This window comes from Pinus tabuliformis, chromosome Q, assembly GCF_031772625.1.
Source record: "Pinus tabuliformis cultivar Carrire ecotype Pingquan chromosome Q, CPIR1, whole genome shotgun sequence".
Classification (NCBI taxonomy): domain Eukaryota; kingdom Viridiplantae; phylum Streptophyta; class Pinopsida; order Pinales; family Pinaceae; genus Pinus; species Pinus tabuliformis.
The window spans coordinates 7,748,254-7,766,626 of record NC_142296.1 but is presented as its reverse complement, the minus strand read 5'-3'; the positions used below and the strand labels follow the sequence as shown (position 1 = coordinate 7,766,626).

The following is an 18,373-nucleotide window of genomic DNA, read 5'->3' as shown; positions in this document are numbered from 1 at the left end:
ACAAAATGCATTTTTGTGAGTTTTGAAGCTGGTTTGAGGGAAATTTGGGGTTGTTTTCCTCCAAAAATAGTCCCTCCAAGAAAAACATGCCTACCCTCTCATTTTCCTAACACATCTCAACCCTAACAATGTTGGCAATTAATGGTAATGTTAAATTTTTAAAGTAAAAGTGACATTTCCTTTAATTTTCATTTTCATCCTTAAATTTTTAACATTACCATGAAATGACTCAGGATGTTTGAGAGTGGTTTCAACCTTGTTGGATTTCATATGCAGAAACTAGAATTTTAGATTTCACTCAAAATTCAACAGACTTAATGGTTTTCAGGATTTCATGGTTTGGGGGTTTCAACTCAGCCTCCAAGCTCATCCTTTTTCAACTCGGCCTCCAAGCTCAGCTCCTCGACCCTCTAACAGCAGCTCGGTTAGCCCTTATCTCCCTCGCTGTCCTAGCCTTCTTGCTGCGGCTTCCATATAGTTACCTTTCTCCCTTAGCCAAGTTCCTTGGGCTCCTTTGATGAGCTCTTGTGATGCTTGTTTGGACTGCGGCTAGGGCTACCTTCTTAGGACTGCGTTAGTGTTGCCTTAGGATAGCGTTAGGGCTGCCTTAGGATAGCGTTAGGGCTGCCTTCTAGGACTGCGTTAGGGCTGCCTTCTTTTCCTCCATCGTCTAGGGCTTCCACTCCTAGATTTCTCTTCCACTAAAACCCAAGACAAGTGGAGAGAAATCAAGATAGAAGTGTGTGTGAAATGACTCTCAAATCATCTCCTTTTATACTAAAACATTGAGCACATGTAGGGTTTATTTGGTGGTCAGCCGACCTTGACGAATTTTCTTATAAGTTATAACACAAATAAATTCATAACTCCATGAATACTTATTGGAATCGGATGATCTTTAGATCAATCCTACACTTCTCGAGGAGAGGGATCCAAGAAAAATATCAGCTACCATAAATAAGATGACCCACATGGATTTTGGCCCTAGTTGCCAATTTTAACACAGTAATACCTCTCTTCGGAAGCAGATATTCAGCAAGTTTGCTCCACGAAAATCTCTCCAATGCTTCCCTCAGGCTCTGTGTCAACCCTTCTGGCCTCTACGTCAACCTGGAACCCTCTGCGTCAGCCTTCTGATACTTTGCGTTGGCTCTCTGGCCCTCTAGGTCACTCACGCAAGCCCTGGTAGCCTCTACGCAATCCCTTTGGCCCTTTGTGTGGTTCTTGTTGGCTCTACATAGCCTCTCTAGTCTCTGCGCTGGTCTTCCGGCACTATCTCTGCCTCTCTACTATGCACTCACTGCCCCTCGCTGCAACTCTGATCACTGGTTCGATTTCTCTCAGCAAACCCCACTCTAGAAAATCAAACTGACCCTCAAGCCTCCTCTTATACTTTTTTCTGTTGAGTCTTCAACGGCCAAGATTAAATCCCTAAGCAACCGCTAAGATTAGATTTGGCTTGATCCATGTCATTTAGAACATTCTCACCCAATTTTATATTAATATCCATTAATATTTTAATTTTCCGAAGTTTAGACTTAGGAACTCCATTAAAAATATTAATTATTTTAATATCTCTCTAACCGGGTGTAATTTCCCCAAAACATTTCTGGATCTTGGAGATCTCATGTGCTTTAGCTTCTCCACCAATTTTCATGGCTAGAGCACATTTGATGCTATCCCAAATCAACAAATATAAGATTGGTGTCCTTGGAGTTGGTGCTCCTGAACACAAGGTTGGTGCCTTGGATAAGATAGGGTTGGAGCCCTAGAGGATTTGAGTCCTCAAGAAACCAGATCAGAGTTTGTACCATAGAAGGGTTCATGCCCTAGGGGTTGGAGCCTCTAAACGCAAGGTCGGTGCCTTAAGAAGATAGGGTTGGAGCCTCACAAAAGTCCAAGTTGGTGCTTGGCAACAGGTTGGAGCCTGGGAGATTGAAGATCGATGTCTTCATCTAAGGTTGGAGCCCTATATACATTGTACTTGATTTATTGTGAAAAAGAAATTAATAAAAGAATTTATTCTTATTGTTCATTTCGTGTTCTAAATATAAATGATCTAACTGGTAAAAGTAACAATTGAAAAGAAATACTGATTCGCCCCCCTCTCAGTATTTCCAACAATTGGAATCAGAGCCAGTACCTTCACTCAATGCCTAACTGCTTGAAGGTTGATCATTAAAACACAAATGGCAAAGCCAAGGAAGAATGTTTGCAATCCTCCTAAAGATGTGTCTCCCTCAACCACCGAAATTGAAGTCAATCAATTTGTGAAGGCTCCATTGTTCAATGGAAACTTTGATATATGGGAGGCAAGAATGAGGAATTTCTTAAAGACTCAAGGCATTGAAGTTTGGAAATCGGTGATTGTCGATGGCATGATGGATGGAGAATCCAAGGAACATAATACAAGAGCAATGAAAGCAATCTTGAATGTGCTACCTGATTCTATGAAGGCCAATTTTGAAAAATGTTCGTCAGCAAAAGGCATATGGGATAAACTTCATGATCTTCACTCAAAAAGAGCGTTGACAATGATCTCTTGTCAAGAAAATGATGGAAAACAAGAAGGAAATCCAGAGCCCATCAAGGACGCTGAAGATAAGAGTGATAGCATGAAGGTTAAAGAAGACCTAGAAGATGAAGAGAATGAAGAATATTTTGAAGAAGATCTCCTCACTAAATATCCTCACTCAAAGATCTCCATAGAAGAGATTGATAATTTGAAAAATGAAAATGTGGAGCTTAAGAAGAAAGCGCAAGTTGGTGACTAGAACAAGACAAGGAAGGAAGTTGACCTTATCAAGCTTCAAGTGCAAGAAAGAGATGAGGAGCTCGCCAAGATTAGGAATAATTTCATCAAAACAAGAGAAAGCATCATGAAGAAGTCATATCCATGATAAATCAATTGGATAAGGCAAAGAAACGAGAAGATACCTTGTCAAGCCACGTTGAACAAAGGCACAAGAGCTTGAAAAAATTTGAAGCAGAGATTGGTCAATACAAGGAAGAGGTCTCCTCCCTTAGATCACAACTAGAAGAAGCAAGGAAACAAGCACAGGGAACTAAGAAGGCAATGGAAGCATTGGCATTCATAGAAGGACAAGTTGATAAAATATAAAAGGAGAGAAACACCATGACATGCCAACTAGAAGAGAAGAATGATGACATCACCAAGTTAAGATCAGAAATCACTTCTCTTAAGGCCCAATCATGTGAAGCAACCAAGATGAAGGAAGAAATGGAGATCATACTATCAAAGAAGGATGAAGAATGCAAGAACATGAAAGAAGAAATTGTCTTTCTTAAAAAGGAAGTTGACTTGCTGAATAAGAACTTGAAGAGTTCTCAAACCCTAGATGACATCCTAAGTCATCAAAGGTCTCCCCTTGATAAATCAGGTCTCGGCTATGTAGGTGAATCCTCAAGCAAGAATGATGCAAACCCTAATGCTTCAAACAACAAGGATGTGAGGAAGCCTGGAAGAAATGTTGATGCTCCCAGTTCCAGCAAAGGCAAGGAGAAGAATCAAGAACACATTGAAAGAAATCCTACTCCAAGAAGACTTGCAAATGGTGTCAAGAATACAAAAGGCAATGAATATCATCAAAGAATCCCAAGGCAAAAAGACTTCAGAAGTACATCAAGGAAACCTTCTTCTCCCAGGTACCAAAGTATATTTCTTGGTTATTGCTATTCTTGTACAAACTTTGGGCACATGGCAAAAGATTGTAGGGCATATCACAAAGACATATTTAATGGTCCCCGTCAATCTTTGAGAAGCAATTTTGCGAGAAGTCGTGAATTATTATTCATGAACAACATAGAGTGCTTCAAGTGTCACAACATTGGACATATGGCACGTGATTGTAACCGGACTTGGGCCCCTACACAAGCTAGAACCGTGCCAAAGAAGAAAGTTACACAAATATGGAGAAAGAAGCAAATTGGATCCAAATGTCTCTTGGACACTCTAGCCAACAACACATGTTGTTGATTTGATGAAGACATCAAGATGTGATATCCCAAGTGTTTGATGATGAGACTCTGAAAAAAAAGAGACCATGCATAAAGTTAGAGGGAGTTCTTGATCATTCTTGTCTAAAGAAGCTAGAGGAGTTTATGCAGGCAGGGGGAGTTGGTTCATGTAAACACATCTATCATGGATCACATTGCCAGAAGGAAGAGCACCATGACAGGGGGAGTAACATACCTATGAAGAACTACTATTGATGAAGAAAAGAAGTAGCCTTACAGGGTGAGAAATTGAGTACCCCATTTGCCATTGATGTCAAAGGGGGTGAAAATGTTGGAAGGGCAAGAATATTGCCATCAATGACAAAGGGGGAGATTGTTAATCAAAGTTGTCATTGATGTCAATATGGCATTGTTCGTGATGGAAAATTCTTGTGAGCTATGATGTTGCCCTAGATTCCCTTTGATCATAGTGCCCTAGATGTCCTTGAACTAACCATGAAGATGCCATAACCTCATGCATATTATGATATCCTTGCTCATGATGACAAGCTCTTCTTGATTGATAAGGATGCCTAATCCTAATGACAATGTATGGAGCCCTAATCCTTACATACGAGCCCTAATCCTTATATACAAGCCCTTGCCCTAACTAGCTCTATTGAAGAACAATGACAACACATTACATTTGATGACATGGACAATGATTGGAGACATGACATGAAGGACTTGGAAATCACTTGATGGCAAATTGATGGATGCTGCACTATGACATATGGATGACATATCACTGCACTATTATTGGATACATGATGCTACACTATCAAGATGACATACATGATGACACACTATGATGAAGAGCTTGGAGTCATAACAATAAAGAAGCCCTAATGACCTTGCTGTCCTAATCACCTTCTGCACATAAAAATTTAAGGACAGTCACAAAGAAAAATTATTTTGGACACCTTGGAGGCATCCTTTCAAAATGGATCCTAGACCATCTTAAAGAGGATTTTTTCCTCTTTCTAACAAGTCTTTGTTTGTCCCGAAACTCCCAGTAATTTGTGAGATATTGAATTTTTAAGCTATGAAAAAAAAATTAATGTTGAGCCAGCCTATGCTCAAAGACACAAGTCAGCCTACCTCCAGAGGCGTGTCCCTTCAATTAAGCAACAAAATGTGTGTAAATAGAGACCGCAGACCCTCATTTCTAACACAAATTTCGGTCAAGAAAACAGAGAACACGGTCAAGAAAAAGGTGAAGAATTCAGATCTGAGATAAGAAGTTGATTAATGAAGGAAGACGTCAACTGTGATTGGTTCTTTTTTTTGGATGAATTTTTTTATTTGCAGACTGAAATTTGTGCAGATTTGTGGCAAGTAATACAGACCTGTGTCATATATTCTGCAGCACCTTAGACCTGCGGTTCTGAAACCTTGGACCTGTAACATTTCTGCAATTTTGGGTGTATAAGGTCTGTAGCATCTGAAATTGCGGGCCTGTGGAGTTCCTGCTTCAATACTGAGCACACATTTATTTCAGCCATTTTCTAGAACTGTGCGAGCTTGAATTTTGGCTTTGTTTGTGCCTCAGTCCAGAAACAAATCCGCATATTTGTGCAGCACCTTGGAACAGTCATCTCTATATACTATAATCTTTTCATGGAAATTTGAGCAGTTGGAGCAGACCTTTCAAGCAGCCATTGGACCAGAACTTGGTAACACTCGTCAACAGATCTGTGGAGCATCTCTTCTTGGCTTGAATAGCTCAGTTTGAAAGCCTTTGATGAAGACTGTTTGCCTCAGCTGTTGGATAGCAGACCTTGTAAATTGTTGTGCTTGTTGGAGTCAGTTTTGTTGAGCTTGATTGGGCATAACTGTTGGGCTTGGACAGACAGAGCTTGCTGGAGTCTCCTCCTGTGAACATAATAAGGACTTGTTGACTTGAAGAGTTGTTGAAGACTTGGTGAAGCACACTTGAAGATCAGCTGAAGCACTTTTGGAGATCAGTCAAAGCATATTTGGAGATTTCTTGAAGCATCATCCTGAAGCTTGTTGAGGACAATCTGAAGCAGGCTTGAATTGAAAATTTCTTGGGTAGGCAACTTTGGCTACTTGTGGAGCATTTGTTGAAGATTTATTGGAACACCATTGAAACATTTATTGAAGCACCATTGGAGATTTGTTGAAGCATCTTGAAGGCTCTTGTAGCAGTATATTGAAGATCTTTTGAAGAATTGATGCAGACATGTTAAAGCTGATTTTGGAGACACCCTTGAAGACCATGATCAATAAACCATCATGAGGTGACTTGGAGAATCTGATTGGGTACCATGAAGGACAGCGGAGACACCTTCATGTGAAGAGATCAAGGTTGTCATTAATGACATACCATGTAAGACTACAGTGAAGCTGAAGATTGACAAGGCTCAGTGAAGAAGACCTTGGGAGCCGTGAAGTACAACCAAACATACCTTGACAAAGTGAAGCTATAGGGTTGGAGCCCTTGGGGTTGGTGCCTCAGAATTGACAAGGTTGGTGCCTTGGAAAGTCCAAGTTGGTGCTTGGCAAATATAAGATTGGTGTCCTTGGAGTTGGTGCTCCTAAACTCAAGGTTGGTGCCTTGGATAAGATAGGGTTGGAGCCCTAGAGGATCAGAGTCCTCAAGAAACCAGATCGGAGTCTGTACTAGAGAAGGGTTGGTGCCCTAGGGGTTGGAGCCTCTAAATGCAAGGTCGGTGCCTTGAGAAGATAGGGTCGGTGCCCTAGAGGTTGGAGCCTCACAAAAGTCCAAGTTGGTGCTTGGCAACAGGTTGGAGCTTGGGAGATTGAAGATCGGTGTCTTCATCTAGGGTTGGAGCCCTATATACATTGTACTTGATTTATTGTGAAAAAGAAATTAATAAAAGCATTTATTCTTATTGTTCATTTTGTGTTCTAAATATAAATGATCTAACTGGTAAAAGTAACAATTGAAAAGAAACACTGATTCACCCCCCTCTCAGTATTTCCAACGAAGTTACCCACTTTTTTTGGTGGGTTAACAGTCACCAAGATTGCTCTTATTGCAAACAACTTAAATCCAAGCCTTCCAGAGCAATCCATAAAGCAAAGTCCAAAATAGAAGACATTGCAGAGCCTTTGACTACTTCTGCCTGTCCAAACAACCCAAATAGCTCAATTTACCATTACAGTGTACACAGCATACTTCTTGTGTTTACTGTGCAGATATTGTAAATAGTAATCCTATAAATCCATTTGACATGAACATGATTCGCCCCACCTTGCCTGCAGAAAAGCCCACTCAGGTTTCTCCTATTCCAAAAAGGGCCCTGACACAGTAACTTCCAGCCTAAGTTTAAAGATGGAAATGTTATATCAGATCTGGACTTTATGCAAAATAGAAAAGTGGATGAAGATAAACCTATTTGTCTGAGATTAGGCTGATGAATTATTCAAAGTATCAATCAGTCTGCCTTCTGCAAAATGTGGATGATGTCACACACAATGGCTTGCAAACTACAGCTCTTGTCCTGAAACTTCATAGTGATCTTGTTAGAGTAACAGATCAAATAACAGAATAAGAAAAGGAAAAGCCAATATGCTCTATTCCAGATCCTCGACGATAAATTAGCTGAGACAATAAATGTAAGATTGGTGAATCCAAACCATATACATGCTCTATTCCAGATCCTCGACAATAAATTAGCTGAGACAATAAATGTAAGATTGGTAAATCCAAACCATATATGCTCTGTTCCAGATCCTCGACAATAAACTAGCTGAGACAATAAATGTAAGATTGGTAAATCCAAACCATATATATATCGGTGAAAAAGAGAGAGAGAGAGAGAGAGACAGAGAGACGAACATTCATTTACATAAAATGGATTTACGTTGACATATGTGTGTGTGTCTGTCAATGTAAATCAATTAGATTTACTTGTGTGCGTGTACATTGGATTGACATCTACATACATGAACATTCATTTTCGTCAATATAAATCCAATTTATATATACATTGGACTTACATTGTACATGAATGAATGAGTGTGTGTGTCTATCTATATATATATATATATATATTGGATTTACATTGACATATGAAAATATATATGTAAGTGTGTGTGCACACTCCTGTACATCATTGTAAATCCAAAACATTTGACACCAGATATGCAAATTTTGCTCAAGTATATAGCATATAATGTGTCTGTCTGTGTGCACTTGGCGGGTGGAAACCTAGAGGCCTCGTGTTTACATGAGGAGGAGCAAAAGCTAAGGCCAAGCGAAGATGACCTGCAACTACTGGGAGGGGATGAGGACACTCTGAGTAAGGAGGTTGATCTGCCAGCCTCAACACCACCTTCTAGACAACGTAAGACACACACTAGAGTGAGAAGCCTGTCAAGGACAAGCCATTACCTTTTCCTGTAAAAGGGGCAGAGGGAATTGGTAGATAGCTGCTAGATTTATCACTGTAGATGGCTCGTGATCATGCAATACATTTTTTATATATTTGATATAATTTTCTACTTAGTTTTGAGCCTTAAATAGACAGCTATCAGGATTTAGTATCTCAATCAGATCTCCGAACAGCCTTAACAGTCAATAAAATCAATTCTCATGCTACAGTCTAAAAATCATGAGCCTTACCACACTAATAGATTGAGGATGGAGAATCTTGACAAAAACAGTTCCCAAAATTACTGCTGTAAGAGGCCCCGCCACTCGCAAGAATCTCAGATTTTTATGTTTTTTCCCCTGAAAGTAAATTAAGGAACATAATATTTAATAAACATCTGTTTGAACTTATGTAGTAAAGCCAATTTATACCAACTTATCAACCAAACCGAAAATAAGCAAGATATGATGAAATATTCACGAATCAAACAACTCTAAGAGACCATCGTTGATTCTATATATTATTGAAGAATTAGTAACTACTCTAAGCCCGGAAAGCATTATAGCAACAGGCCCTACCAGCTGCTTCATTGTCAGAAGAATGGCCAGCATTATGGAACCCATAACAAATGGAGGCCATGAAAACTGCAAAAGCAAAGCAATGTTAGAAAGCAATAATTAGAGAAAGGGTAGTTTACAAGTACATATGAAGCAAACATATACTTTTCCAATTGAATTTGCAATAGCAGAACACTACTGCCCAAGCATTCTTGCATTTCATAAATGAATTAGAAGCAATATAAAACAAAGTAAATCATCAATCCTTTCTCATAATAAGATAGTAAAGAGAAACTCTGGTTTCTTTGCCTTCAAAAACTGATATGTAACTAGGATTGTTATTTGCCAAATTACGAGATTGGTAAATGATTTTCATCAAGATTCTCCAGAAACATTACATGTCTCCTCACTACTATTATGCACCCCTGTGAATCTCTAGAGGGTCATTTCCACACAACACATGGTTTATCATAGTTTATAAAGAGTACCATCGGGGTGAAGCAGGGAAGTCGGGGTGTGAGACCGGAAGTCCTGAAATTTGAATCTCCAGTCAGCAGGAGATCCGGGAGAGGTGATGTAGATCCCCGGAGAGGCTGACGCAGCTAGAGCAAGCATGGGGCCAGCAATCCAAGGCTTGGATCAGTGTCGGATCGCGAGTGATAGTGTGAGGTATTTCTCACTGATATTCTACCAGTCAAATTCTTTGTATTGGATATCCAGCAAGGCATCCAAATATTGTATTCAGAAAACTACCACTTAATAATACAAACCCTCAGTTGTTGCACCGGTTTTCCCACACTGGGTTTTTTCGGGGACATTTGTCCAAAAATAACTATGTAGATGTGTGTGATGATTATTTCTCTCTTGTGTTGTATTTAGTTTCCGCAGTTTTTATTTGTGTAGGTTGCAGTGTATTTAATTCGATATTTGTCGTAGCACATACCAAGTAAATTGTTTAATCGAAATAATAATTAGAAGAATTAACATCAATTACTGCAGTAGGAATCGGGTAACCGATTCTTCACATGGTATCAGAGCACAAACCGTGAGCAGAAGAGCTCAAAAGCAGAAAGGAAGAAGAGTTTGAAATTACTACAAAGGCAGCGATTCGAAATCCCAGAGGCATCGCAATTCGTGGGCCAAGGAGGTTGAAGTTTTGAGGGGAATTTGATTTCATTGAGTCAATCGACAAAGAAATTCGATCTCCATATCAAAGCTTTCTAGAGGCAGAGGTGAGCAGCGTATTTTCTTACAGAGCAGATCTTCAACTGGGATGCAGTTATTTTGCAACAATTGCTAGCAGAATAGCGTCAGAAGGAGAGGGGAGCACATTCTAAGGGAATTTCTTCCTCGAAGGACTTCTAGCCAAGAAGTCTTAATTCTCCTTTGCTAAGTAGCAACAAGGAGCCGCTGATCTACTAACACCAGTAGGGAGTGCGTAGGCCAACCTAGTAGCAGCGTAGAGGAGAGAGGAGGTAGTTCGACATTTCACTGGCAGAGATGGCATCATCAAGATCGGTTGGAGGGTGCATCCAACTACGTGATCTGGAAGGCAAGGATCTCATGCCTTTTGGATGAGCACAATCTCAAAATCTATGTCAATAGTGTGGTAGTTGTACCCGCAGATCCAGATCCGCTCAAGAATTACAAGGTCGAGATGGCAAAGGCCAAGAGGTTGATCCTCGACGGAGTGAGGGATCACGTAGTGTGTCACATTGTCGACAAGGATACTGCTCGACAGATGTGGGAAGCATTGACCATGTTATACAAAGGATCTTCTGAGTAACGGAAGATGTACTTGGAGCAGAATATGAGATCCACACAAGATGCAAAAGGGGGAATGCATTGATTTGTCCCTTACAAAGCTTCAGGAGATCCGAGACTCATTGGCAGTTGTCGGGTCAACACCTCAACCTACCGAGATGGTGAGGCTGGCCCTGAACTCAGTCTTAAGAGAGTGGCAAGTATTTGTCTAGAGTATCCTAAGCAAAGAGAGATTGCCAAATTGGGAAGGAATGTGGGTCGCTTTTCAGCAGGAAGAGATGAGGAGAGACTTAGTCAAGTGCAAACTTGATAGTAGTAGCAACAACAATGGGACAAAGCCAAAGGAGGAGGAAGAGAATGCAGCCCTTGCATCTAAGGGGAAGCAGGAGCAGCGGAAGAAAAAGAAAGATGTTTCGAAGATCAAGTGCTTCCGATGTGGTGAACTTGGTCACTACGCTACACAGTGTCTTCTCAAGAAGAAGGACAAGGACAAGAAGCATGATCCAAAGGCTGCATCCGCAAAGATCGAGGAGGAAGAGTTTGCCATGGTTGCCCTGATACCTCCAGGGGAGAGGTCGGGTGATCTAGAACTGTAGTTCGAAAGAACTGCAAATGGGCAAGATCCTTGAGGAGTCCACCTCTTGGATCAATACCCTGCTATAGAAGCCCAAATCAAAAGTAGCAGGATGGACTAGTGTTAGTCGGTGCAGAGGAGTGTCGAAGTGACAGTTGTAGTGGCTAGAAACCCCAGAGACTGAGCAGCGCAGCGCAGAGTTGGCAGCAATGTAGTTGGCACAGTGCAGAGTTAGCAGCAACGCAGAGGCTTCTAAGGGTCAGCGCACAGACTAGCGGTAATCAAAACACTAGCAACATATGCATCATGCTGAACACCTGTTCAGTAATTTTGGATGCTTTTCCGTTGTTGATGTAGTAGCAGCAGCAATTGGAGAAGGTTGCAGTGCAGATGCAGTGTTGGCAGTGGCAGTGCCAGCAGCAGCACAGATGCAAAACTTATGAGGGTTGCAATACAGATGCAATGTTGGCAGTGGCAGTGTCAGCAGCAGTACAGATGCAGCATTTGCGCAGTAGTTGGTGGGCATCGATATTAGGCATCAGTAGCGCAGAGGAAGATGTTACAGAGAAGGGTGATGCTTCAGCAAGTTGCATTACTAGAGCACATTCCTCGCTAAGAGGGAGTGTTGATTTTTGGTAGCATCGGATGTGCTCTAAGCCTCAAAATTTGCGGGGAGGCAGGGAACGACCCCAGCAGCGCACTCCAGGCGGGAGCACATTGGAAGCGACCCCAGGAGCACGCTCCCTAAAAAAAATCGCTCCCTGCCAATTCAGGAGTGATGGAGGGAGCTATTGAGGATTGGAAACAAGAATTTGGCCCTAGTGTTGATATGTAGTTCATGGTAATGTTAAATTCTTAAAGTAAAAGTGACATTCTCCTTTATATTTCATTTTCATCCTTTTTAAATTTTAACACTACCATGAAATGACTCAAGATGTTTGAGAGTGGTTTTGACCTCATTAGATTTCATATGGAGAAAGTAGAATTTTAGATCTCACTCAAAATACAACAGACTTATCATTTTTTCAAGATTTCAGGATTGGGGGGATTGCAATGTTGTCATTGGATTTTGAAGTTGGCATTTATAACTCATTGGCAACGAATTATGAATATAATGCTTCATGAAAGTGGAAAGTTGAAACATTTCATTTCATGTTAGATCCTTTGTTATAATTTGGTTACTTGGTAATGATAATGGTTACAAGTAGAAGTTACAACTTTTGTGATCGATGATGATAAATGTTATATATCGAATTTTGAAAGCTTGAAACTTTTGAGATTGATGAATCATGAGACTTGATATGTTGTATGTTACTAACTTAAGATTATAACTTCTAGATGATTGATGTTATATGGTTCAATTCATGTTTTTATGCTTTTTATATCTAATTCATCATTTTGCATGCTTTTGTTGACATATATGCATCAAAATATATATTATATAAAAAATTGCTCCTGATTTGCTCCTAAACTGGAAGCTTTTGAAAATGTCGCTCCCCGCTCCCAAGTAACCTTGGACTGTCCCCTAGAACATCATCCAAGCCAAGTTCGTTGCCCACCTTTCCAAGTCAAGGCCATTTTTGCTTCACTTTCACTACTTCACTGAGTCTTGAGCTTTGCTGATTCAACAGTCAGTAGAGATTGATGCCCTTTACCTTCTATACTGCTCCTTAAAGCCTTTGGCCATTGCCTCAACTGGCTCCTCCCAACAAGTCCATTGTCGATTTGTTCGAGCTTACGCACATATGCCAATAAATAGGCATCTCAATGGACAACCTTCCCCTGTTTGGATACTCCCTGAACACCGTACGCCATCTTCTGTTGAACAACCAAGAACTAAACAGGATCATTAGGGAAGATGTCTATAGACAATACATTCAAGTCAGCTACAGGTAGATCCACCTTATAGACTCAAGTTCAAGATGGCTTTCTATGCATAGCATCATGGAGATAAAAGATGGCCTCATATCAGACCAGCTATACTCTTCACCACTAGATGCAAGCCATCAAAGTCCCTCTTGGCCAGTTCCGAGTTCGTTCACATTGGCTTCAGGTGGAAACCAGTCACCATATTTCACAAGCGGACAAAACTTGTCAACTTTGCTATATATATAAGACTGACAAAAACAAGCATTTCATTTTCTGATGCCACATCTATTATGAGATCCATAGTCGATCTCCACCGCCTTTTCAGGGAGACCCAACACTCCCTCTCCATCTTCCTCCGATATCCAGACCAGTGGTGCTTGTCATTCTACACAAGGGAGGCCTTTCAGGTTCTGATCATCTATGCTTTGGACCACTCACACTACCAGACACTACCAGGATGATCATGGAGGCCCCAAGAGGCATGCAGACAGCAGTTTCACCACCTCAGTTCCACATCCAGATGACATCAGGAATATCCTTGCCCTCCCACCATCAGACCTTTACAACAGTGTTGGGTATTGGCCAGAGACAACTCTTCTGTTCACAGCAAACACCCTCTGTCCCATTATTCCATATCTCAGCAAAGAGCAGCCTGGGGAGAAGCCTCTTCGGCAGCACATTGTATCCAGATTCCACATCTTCCAGTACTTCTAGATCATCAAGTTCATCAGGACAGTCCTCCAGTCAGATTTAATGCATAACGAAATAGCAAGCAGAGTTTACAATTAAATTAATTCTTCATTTTAATATCCATGTTGGTGACATAGACATGCCATAAGCCTACAGTCTACCATTTACAGATTTCATTCAGTCAACATTCATCAGCCATACTTTCCAGAATATGCAGCAATTCATGAGACATTATATGATTTGGAAGTAAAAGATCATTTGAAGATCTGTTTAGAATACTCTTGTCAGTTAGACAACAATTGGTATATAGAATTGCAAAATGCAAATAAAATTTAGTTTCAGTCAGTAATAAATTCTGACAGAATGATAATGTACAAGTGCACAGATATTTCTATGTAACAAATATTTTAGGTTATATACACTCTACTTGCAGTTATGTTATGAAAGGTGATTCCTTGAGGAATATGACTGAATGCCTGTCAAAGGGATTGGCCTAACAGGAAAAATAGTGACATGACCATAATTTCTTTGTTGGACTTATATTCCTATGGTACTCATCTCAATCTGTATAAATGAGGAACGTCCCAAATTTTTGGATGGTAGCCTTTCAAAACAACATAATTACAGAAAAATATTGATTGTATTTAAACATCAGTTTTAACCAGTGTTATTGGAACTGGACCAGAACCAGATGAACCAGCTGGTCCAACATTTTGAGGCCATAACCAGTCCAACTGGCACAGCACCAGAAAAGGCTGGTTCAGTACCAAACCAGCCCTTTTCACCAAACTAGCTGGTTCAGTACGGAACTGGCCAGTCCGTACAATGCAACTAAGGACGCTTGAAACACAAAATCTTTTTTTAAAAACAATCATTTATGAGTGCTGCAAACTAATATTCAACCCTAGGACCCTACATTACCATTAATTGTTTCACGATGTTTGAGAGTGGTTCCAACCTAATTGGATTTCATATGGAGAAAGTAAAATTTTAGATCCCACTCAAAATTCAGCGGACTCAACAATTTTCAGGATGGGGATTGCAACGTTTCCATTGGATACTGTCATGCATGAGGGTTCGGAAATAGCATTTAATCAAAAGCACCAAGCCCTCTATGTATCTTGATGTTGGTGGTATTGATTGTTGAACTCCTCAGTCATGACCATAGACAAAATGTACCCATCACTCAAACAAAATCTCGATTCACATGCTAAGCATTTTCGATCTTAATTGTATACTTCGAGGGTGATATTAATGATGAGAATCCCAATATAGACAATGATTTTAATGATATTTAGGTATTTGTTATAGCATGATTTTTTTTAGACTATAGAGGCCATTGAGATCCTCTTTGTTGATGTATTTTTGGTTTAGAGAAGGTATGCACTTGATGCTACTTTGGTATATATATATATATATATATGAACTTTGCATATTTGTGTATAATGGTTTGGATTCATATGGATGCACATGAATTATATATGAATTTTTTCAAAATTTGCATATTTATGTATTTTTTGGTAGACCGGTTATTTTCTGGTTCCCAGTTTTGGGGTCAACCAGTTCCATGACTGGTCCAGTTCTGATAACATTTGTTTTAGCACACCTCTTTCCCAAAAAACAAACTTCATACACAACATAATTTTTATTGGGAACTGAAAAAATCTCCAGTTCAAAAAGAATTCAAACAGAAAGCATTGACCAAATCAATAAATACCTTGTCAGCACCAGCAATTATGCTTTTAACAAGCGGTATTATTTTGCTGCTGCGAGTGATACTATATCCGAGGAAATATTTTGCCTGTGACAGGGCAATGACTATAGCTGAAGATGTGGTGAAACCTGAAATGACAGAATGGCTTATAAAACGAATAAGCCATCCAAGCCTAAAACAATATAGGTAAACATTGCTGTTAGAATCTCTTGTTTGCATTTTTCTTAACAATCTTAAAGCTAAAGCTACCAGAATGGAAACATGAGATGAGAGTTTCTATTAATTTAACTAATAAATCATTTTCAAGATTTCAAATTGATTCATATTGCACCGAGCATTGATCATTCTAGATCAATTCACCAATGTATTTTCAAAATACTCCATACCTGAGAATTCCCATTAAACACTCCAAGATGCCAACTAGAAGAGCCAACAGTATTGCAAGCTCTGTGTATAGGTCATCAGTTGAATCCACAATACTGGATAAGGTGTTAGAAACCAAAAGTGAAACCAACGCTACGGGTCCAATGGCAAGTTGCCTCGATGAGCCAAAGATTGCATACGCAAATACAGGAACAAAACCAGAATCTGCATAACCAGAACAATAACCACATAACTTAAGGTGCATTTTTAGCAGCAACACGCATTACTTCATGAGAACATATTTTGTTCTGAAGTATTATGAGCACAAAAAACATTAATATCATTAATTTTCTTGAACATATGCCTTGATAAAAAGGATGATTTAGGACAAATTAACTTGCAGGGGTTGACTTCAATTGATTACTCACAAAGTCCATAAATTGGGTGAAGTCCAGCTAACTTTGCATATGACATTGCCTGCTCCCAAATAATTTTATATCAGTCACTAGCATTTTAATGCAACAATTAATTCATACGCATATACCAATACAGTGCACTGGAAAAATATATACAAATACGTTGCACCTAATGTTTAACACTTTCACTGAAAAATAAGCAACGGTGTTCATTGATGAAGAGAATATGAAAAAAGAATCTACAGAACCCACAACAACAAAACAATTGCATTATCTATGTGCATAAGCTGTATTATAATTTTAGCATTGTTTTAAAAATCATCATAACCAGTCTTCAAACCAGCCACCTATCAAACTGGTCTTCAAACAGAATTTGAACTGGTTTTTTAAAAAAATCATGAAATAGGTAATTTTTAATGACAAAATTATTTTTAAGATTCCAAACCAATAGAGACAAAATATGTAAATTTTCCTCATCTATATACCATGTAAGTGTGAATATGTCAAAATGCCACCAAGTGCAATACACCTCAGCAACCAAATACATAATAAATGAAGCTCTAAATGGCCTCTAGAGTCCAAAACCATGCTACAAGCTACTGGGTTACTAGCCTCCTACAAACAACTGATCAACATGACCTCTCATCAAACTCATCACCATACTAGCAATGGGATCATCAACATCATCTGGCTCAAAGTCTTCAGACTCCTTGGATTCCTCAACCTTATAATATGGTAAAAAAATTGAACATGCCTAACCAATGATTTTGGTTTGAGTGAAGAGTTCATCTCCTCCACCTTATAATATGGTCGAAAAAGTTTAACATGCCTAACCAATTATTGTGGTTTGAGTGAAGGATAAATTTTTGTTAAGGCCATGGCAAAGGAGTTCAACAATCACCACCAATATCAGAGGAATCGAACAATCAATACCACCAATGTCAAGGTACATAGAGGCCTTCATGTTCTTGATTAAATACCAATCCCATGCCCTCATACATGAGAGAACTCAATGAATATGTTGTAATCCTACCAAACCTAAAATCCTGAAAACTGTTCAAGTCTACTGAATTTTGAGTGGGATATGAAAGTATTTTTCTCCATATGGAGTCCAATAAGGTTGGAACCACTCTCAAACATCCTCAAACAATTAATGGTAATGTTAAAAATCCAAGTAAAAGTTGACATTTCCTTTATGTTTCCTTCAAAAACTTAAGTAAAAGGATAAAAGGGAAGATAAAGGAAATGTCAAAAGGAAACATAAATATCAACTTTTACTTGAAGAATTTAACAATACCATTGCTTGCTAGCATTGCTAGGGTCGAGTTAGGTTTTTTGTTTAGGTTTAGGGATTACGAGAGGGGGGGTTGGTTTTATATCCAAGGGGGGTTCTTTTGGATGGAAAACAGCCCCTAGTCTATAACCACCTTAAAAACTGCTATCATGGGCATTGGACTCCTCCCACATGTGTGGGATCTAAGTAAGCCGGTTAGGGTCAAAACTGGTCATATGCCAAACCAGTTAATTTGTCCCTAACTAAATACAAACTAGCCCTTTAGTCCAATCACTTGGCAGTTCAATACTGCACCCGGTCTAACCAATCGATTTACCACTTCTAGTCCGCACCATACCAATTTTGAAAACTATGAACTTTAATAAACAACCCCTAAGCAGGGGAGAGCTTGGTTTAAAATAAATTCTAAAAAAAATATCATGTAGTAGTGAGTTTGTTTCCAAAATGGTTAATCATGCATTTTATTGTCTTTGTGTCGAAAGCTTAAAAGAATTGCTCACGAATCAAGTATTCAAACAAAAATTTACTTTGAGATTGTTGGATGGCCCTACAAGGTTTGTCTCGGCTCATTGTTGCATGCCAAGTAAGAAGAGTTTTCTTTTGTGTTATTTTACCAAAGTTTATTTAACCATTGTGATGGTATAGTTGTTTGATGAAATTCTTTGTCATGAAGATAATGGAAAAAGGAAAGAACCACCACCTTTGAATCCAAATGCATGGTTCACAGATTTAGTGCTTTCACCACATATTT

At 39.4% G+C, this 18,373-nt stretch overlaps 1 protein-coding gene across 1 annotated transcript in view; it reads right to left on the bottom strand.

Annotated features, from left to right (window-relative positions):
- The window catches only part of LOC149218004 (sulfate transporter 4.1, chloroplastic-like), a 239,296-nt gene extending 222,874 nt beyond the window's left edge, over positions 1-16,422 (bottom strand). Inside the window, exons 1-5 of the mRNA XM_089383732.1 lie at positions 16,341-16,422; positions 15,936-16,137; positions 15,553-15,721; positions 8,960-9,025; positions 8,633-8,740 (exon numbers count right to left, since the gene is read on the bottom strand). Coding sequence (XP_089239858.1) covers positions 8,633-8,740; positions 8,960-9,025; positions 15,553-15,721; positions 15,936-16,137; positions 16,341-16,386 — 591 coding nt within the window. The 5' untranslated portion in view covers positions 16,387-16,422. The remainder of the gene's footprint in view (positions 1-8,632; positions 8,741-8,959; positions 9,026-15,552; positions 15,722-15,935; positions 16,138-16,340) is intronic.
- Between the last annotated feature and the right edge of the window lie 1,951 nt (positions 16,423-18,373).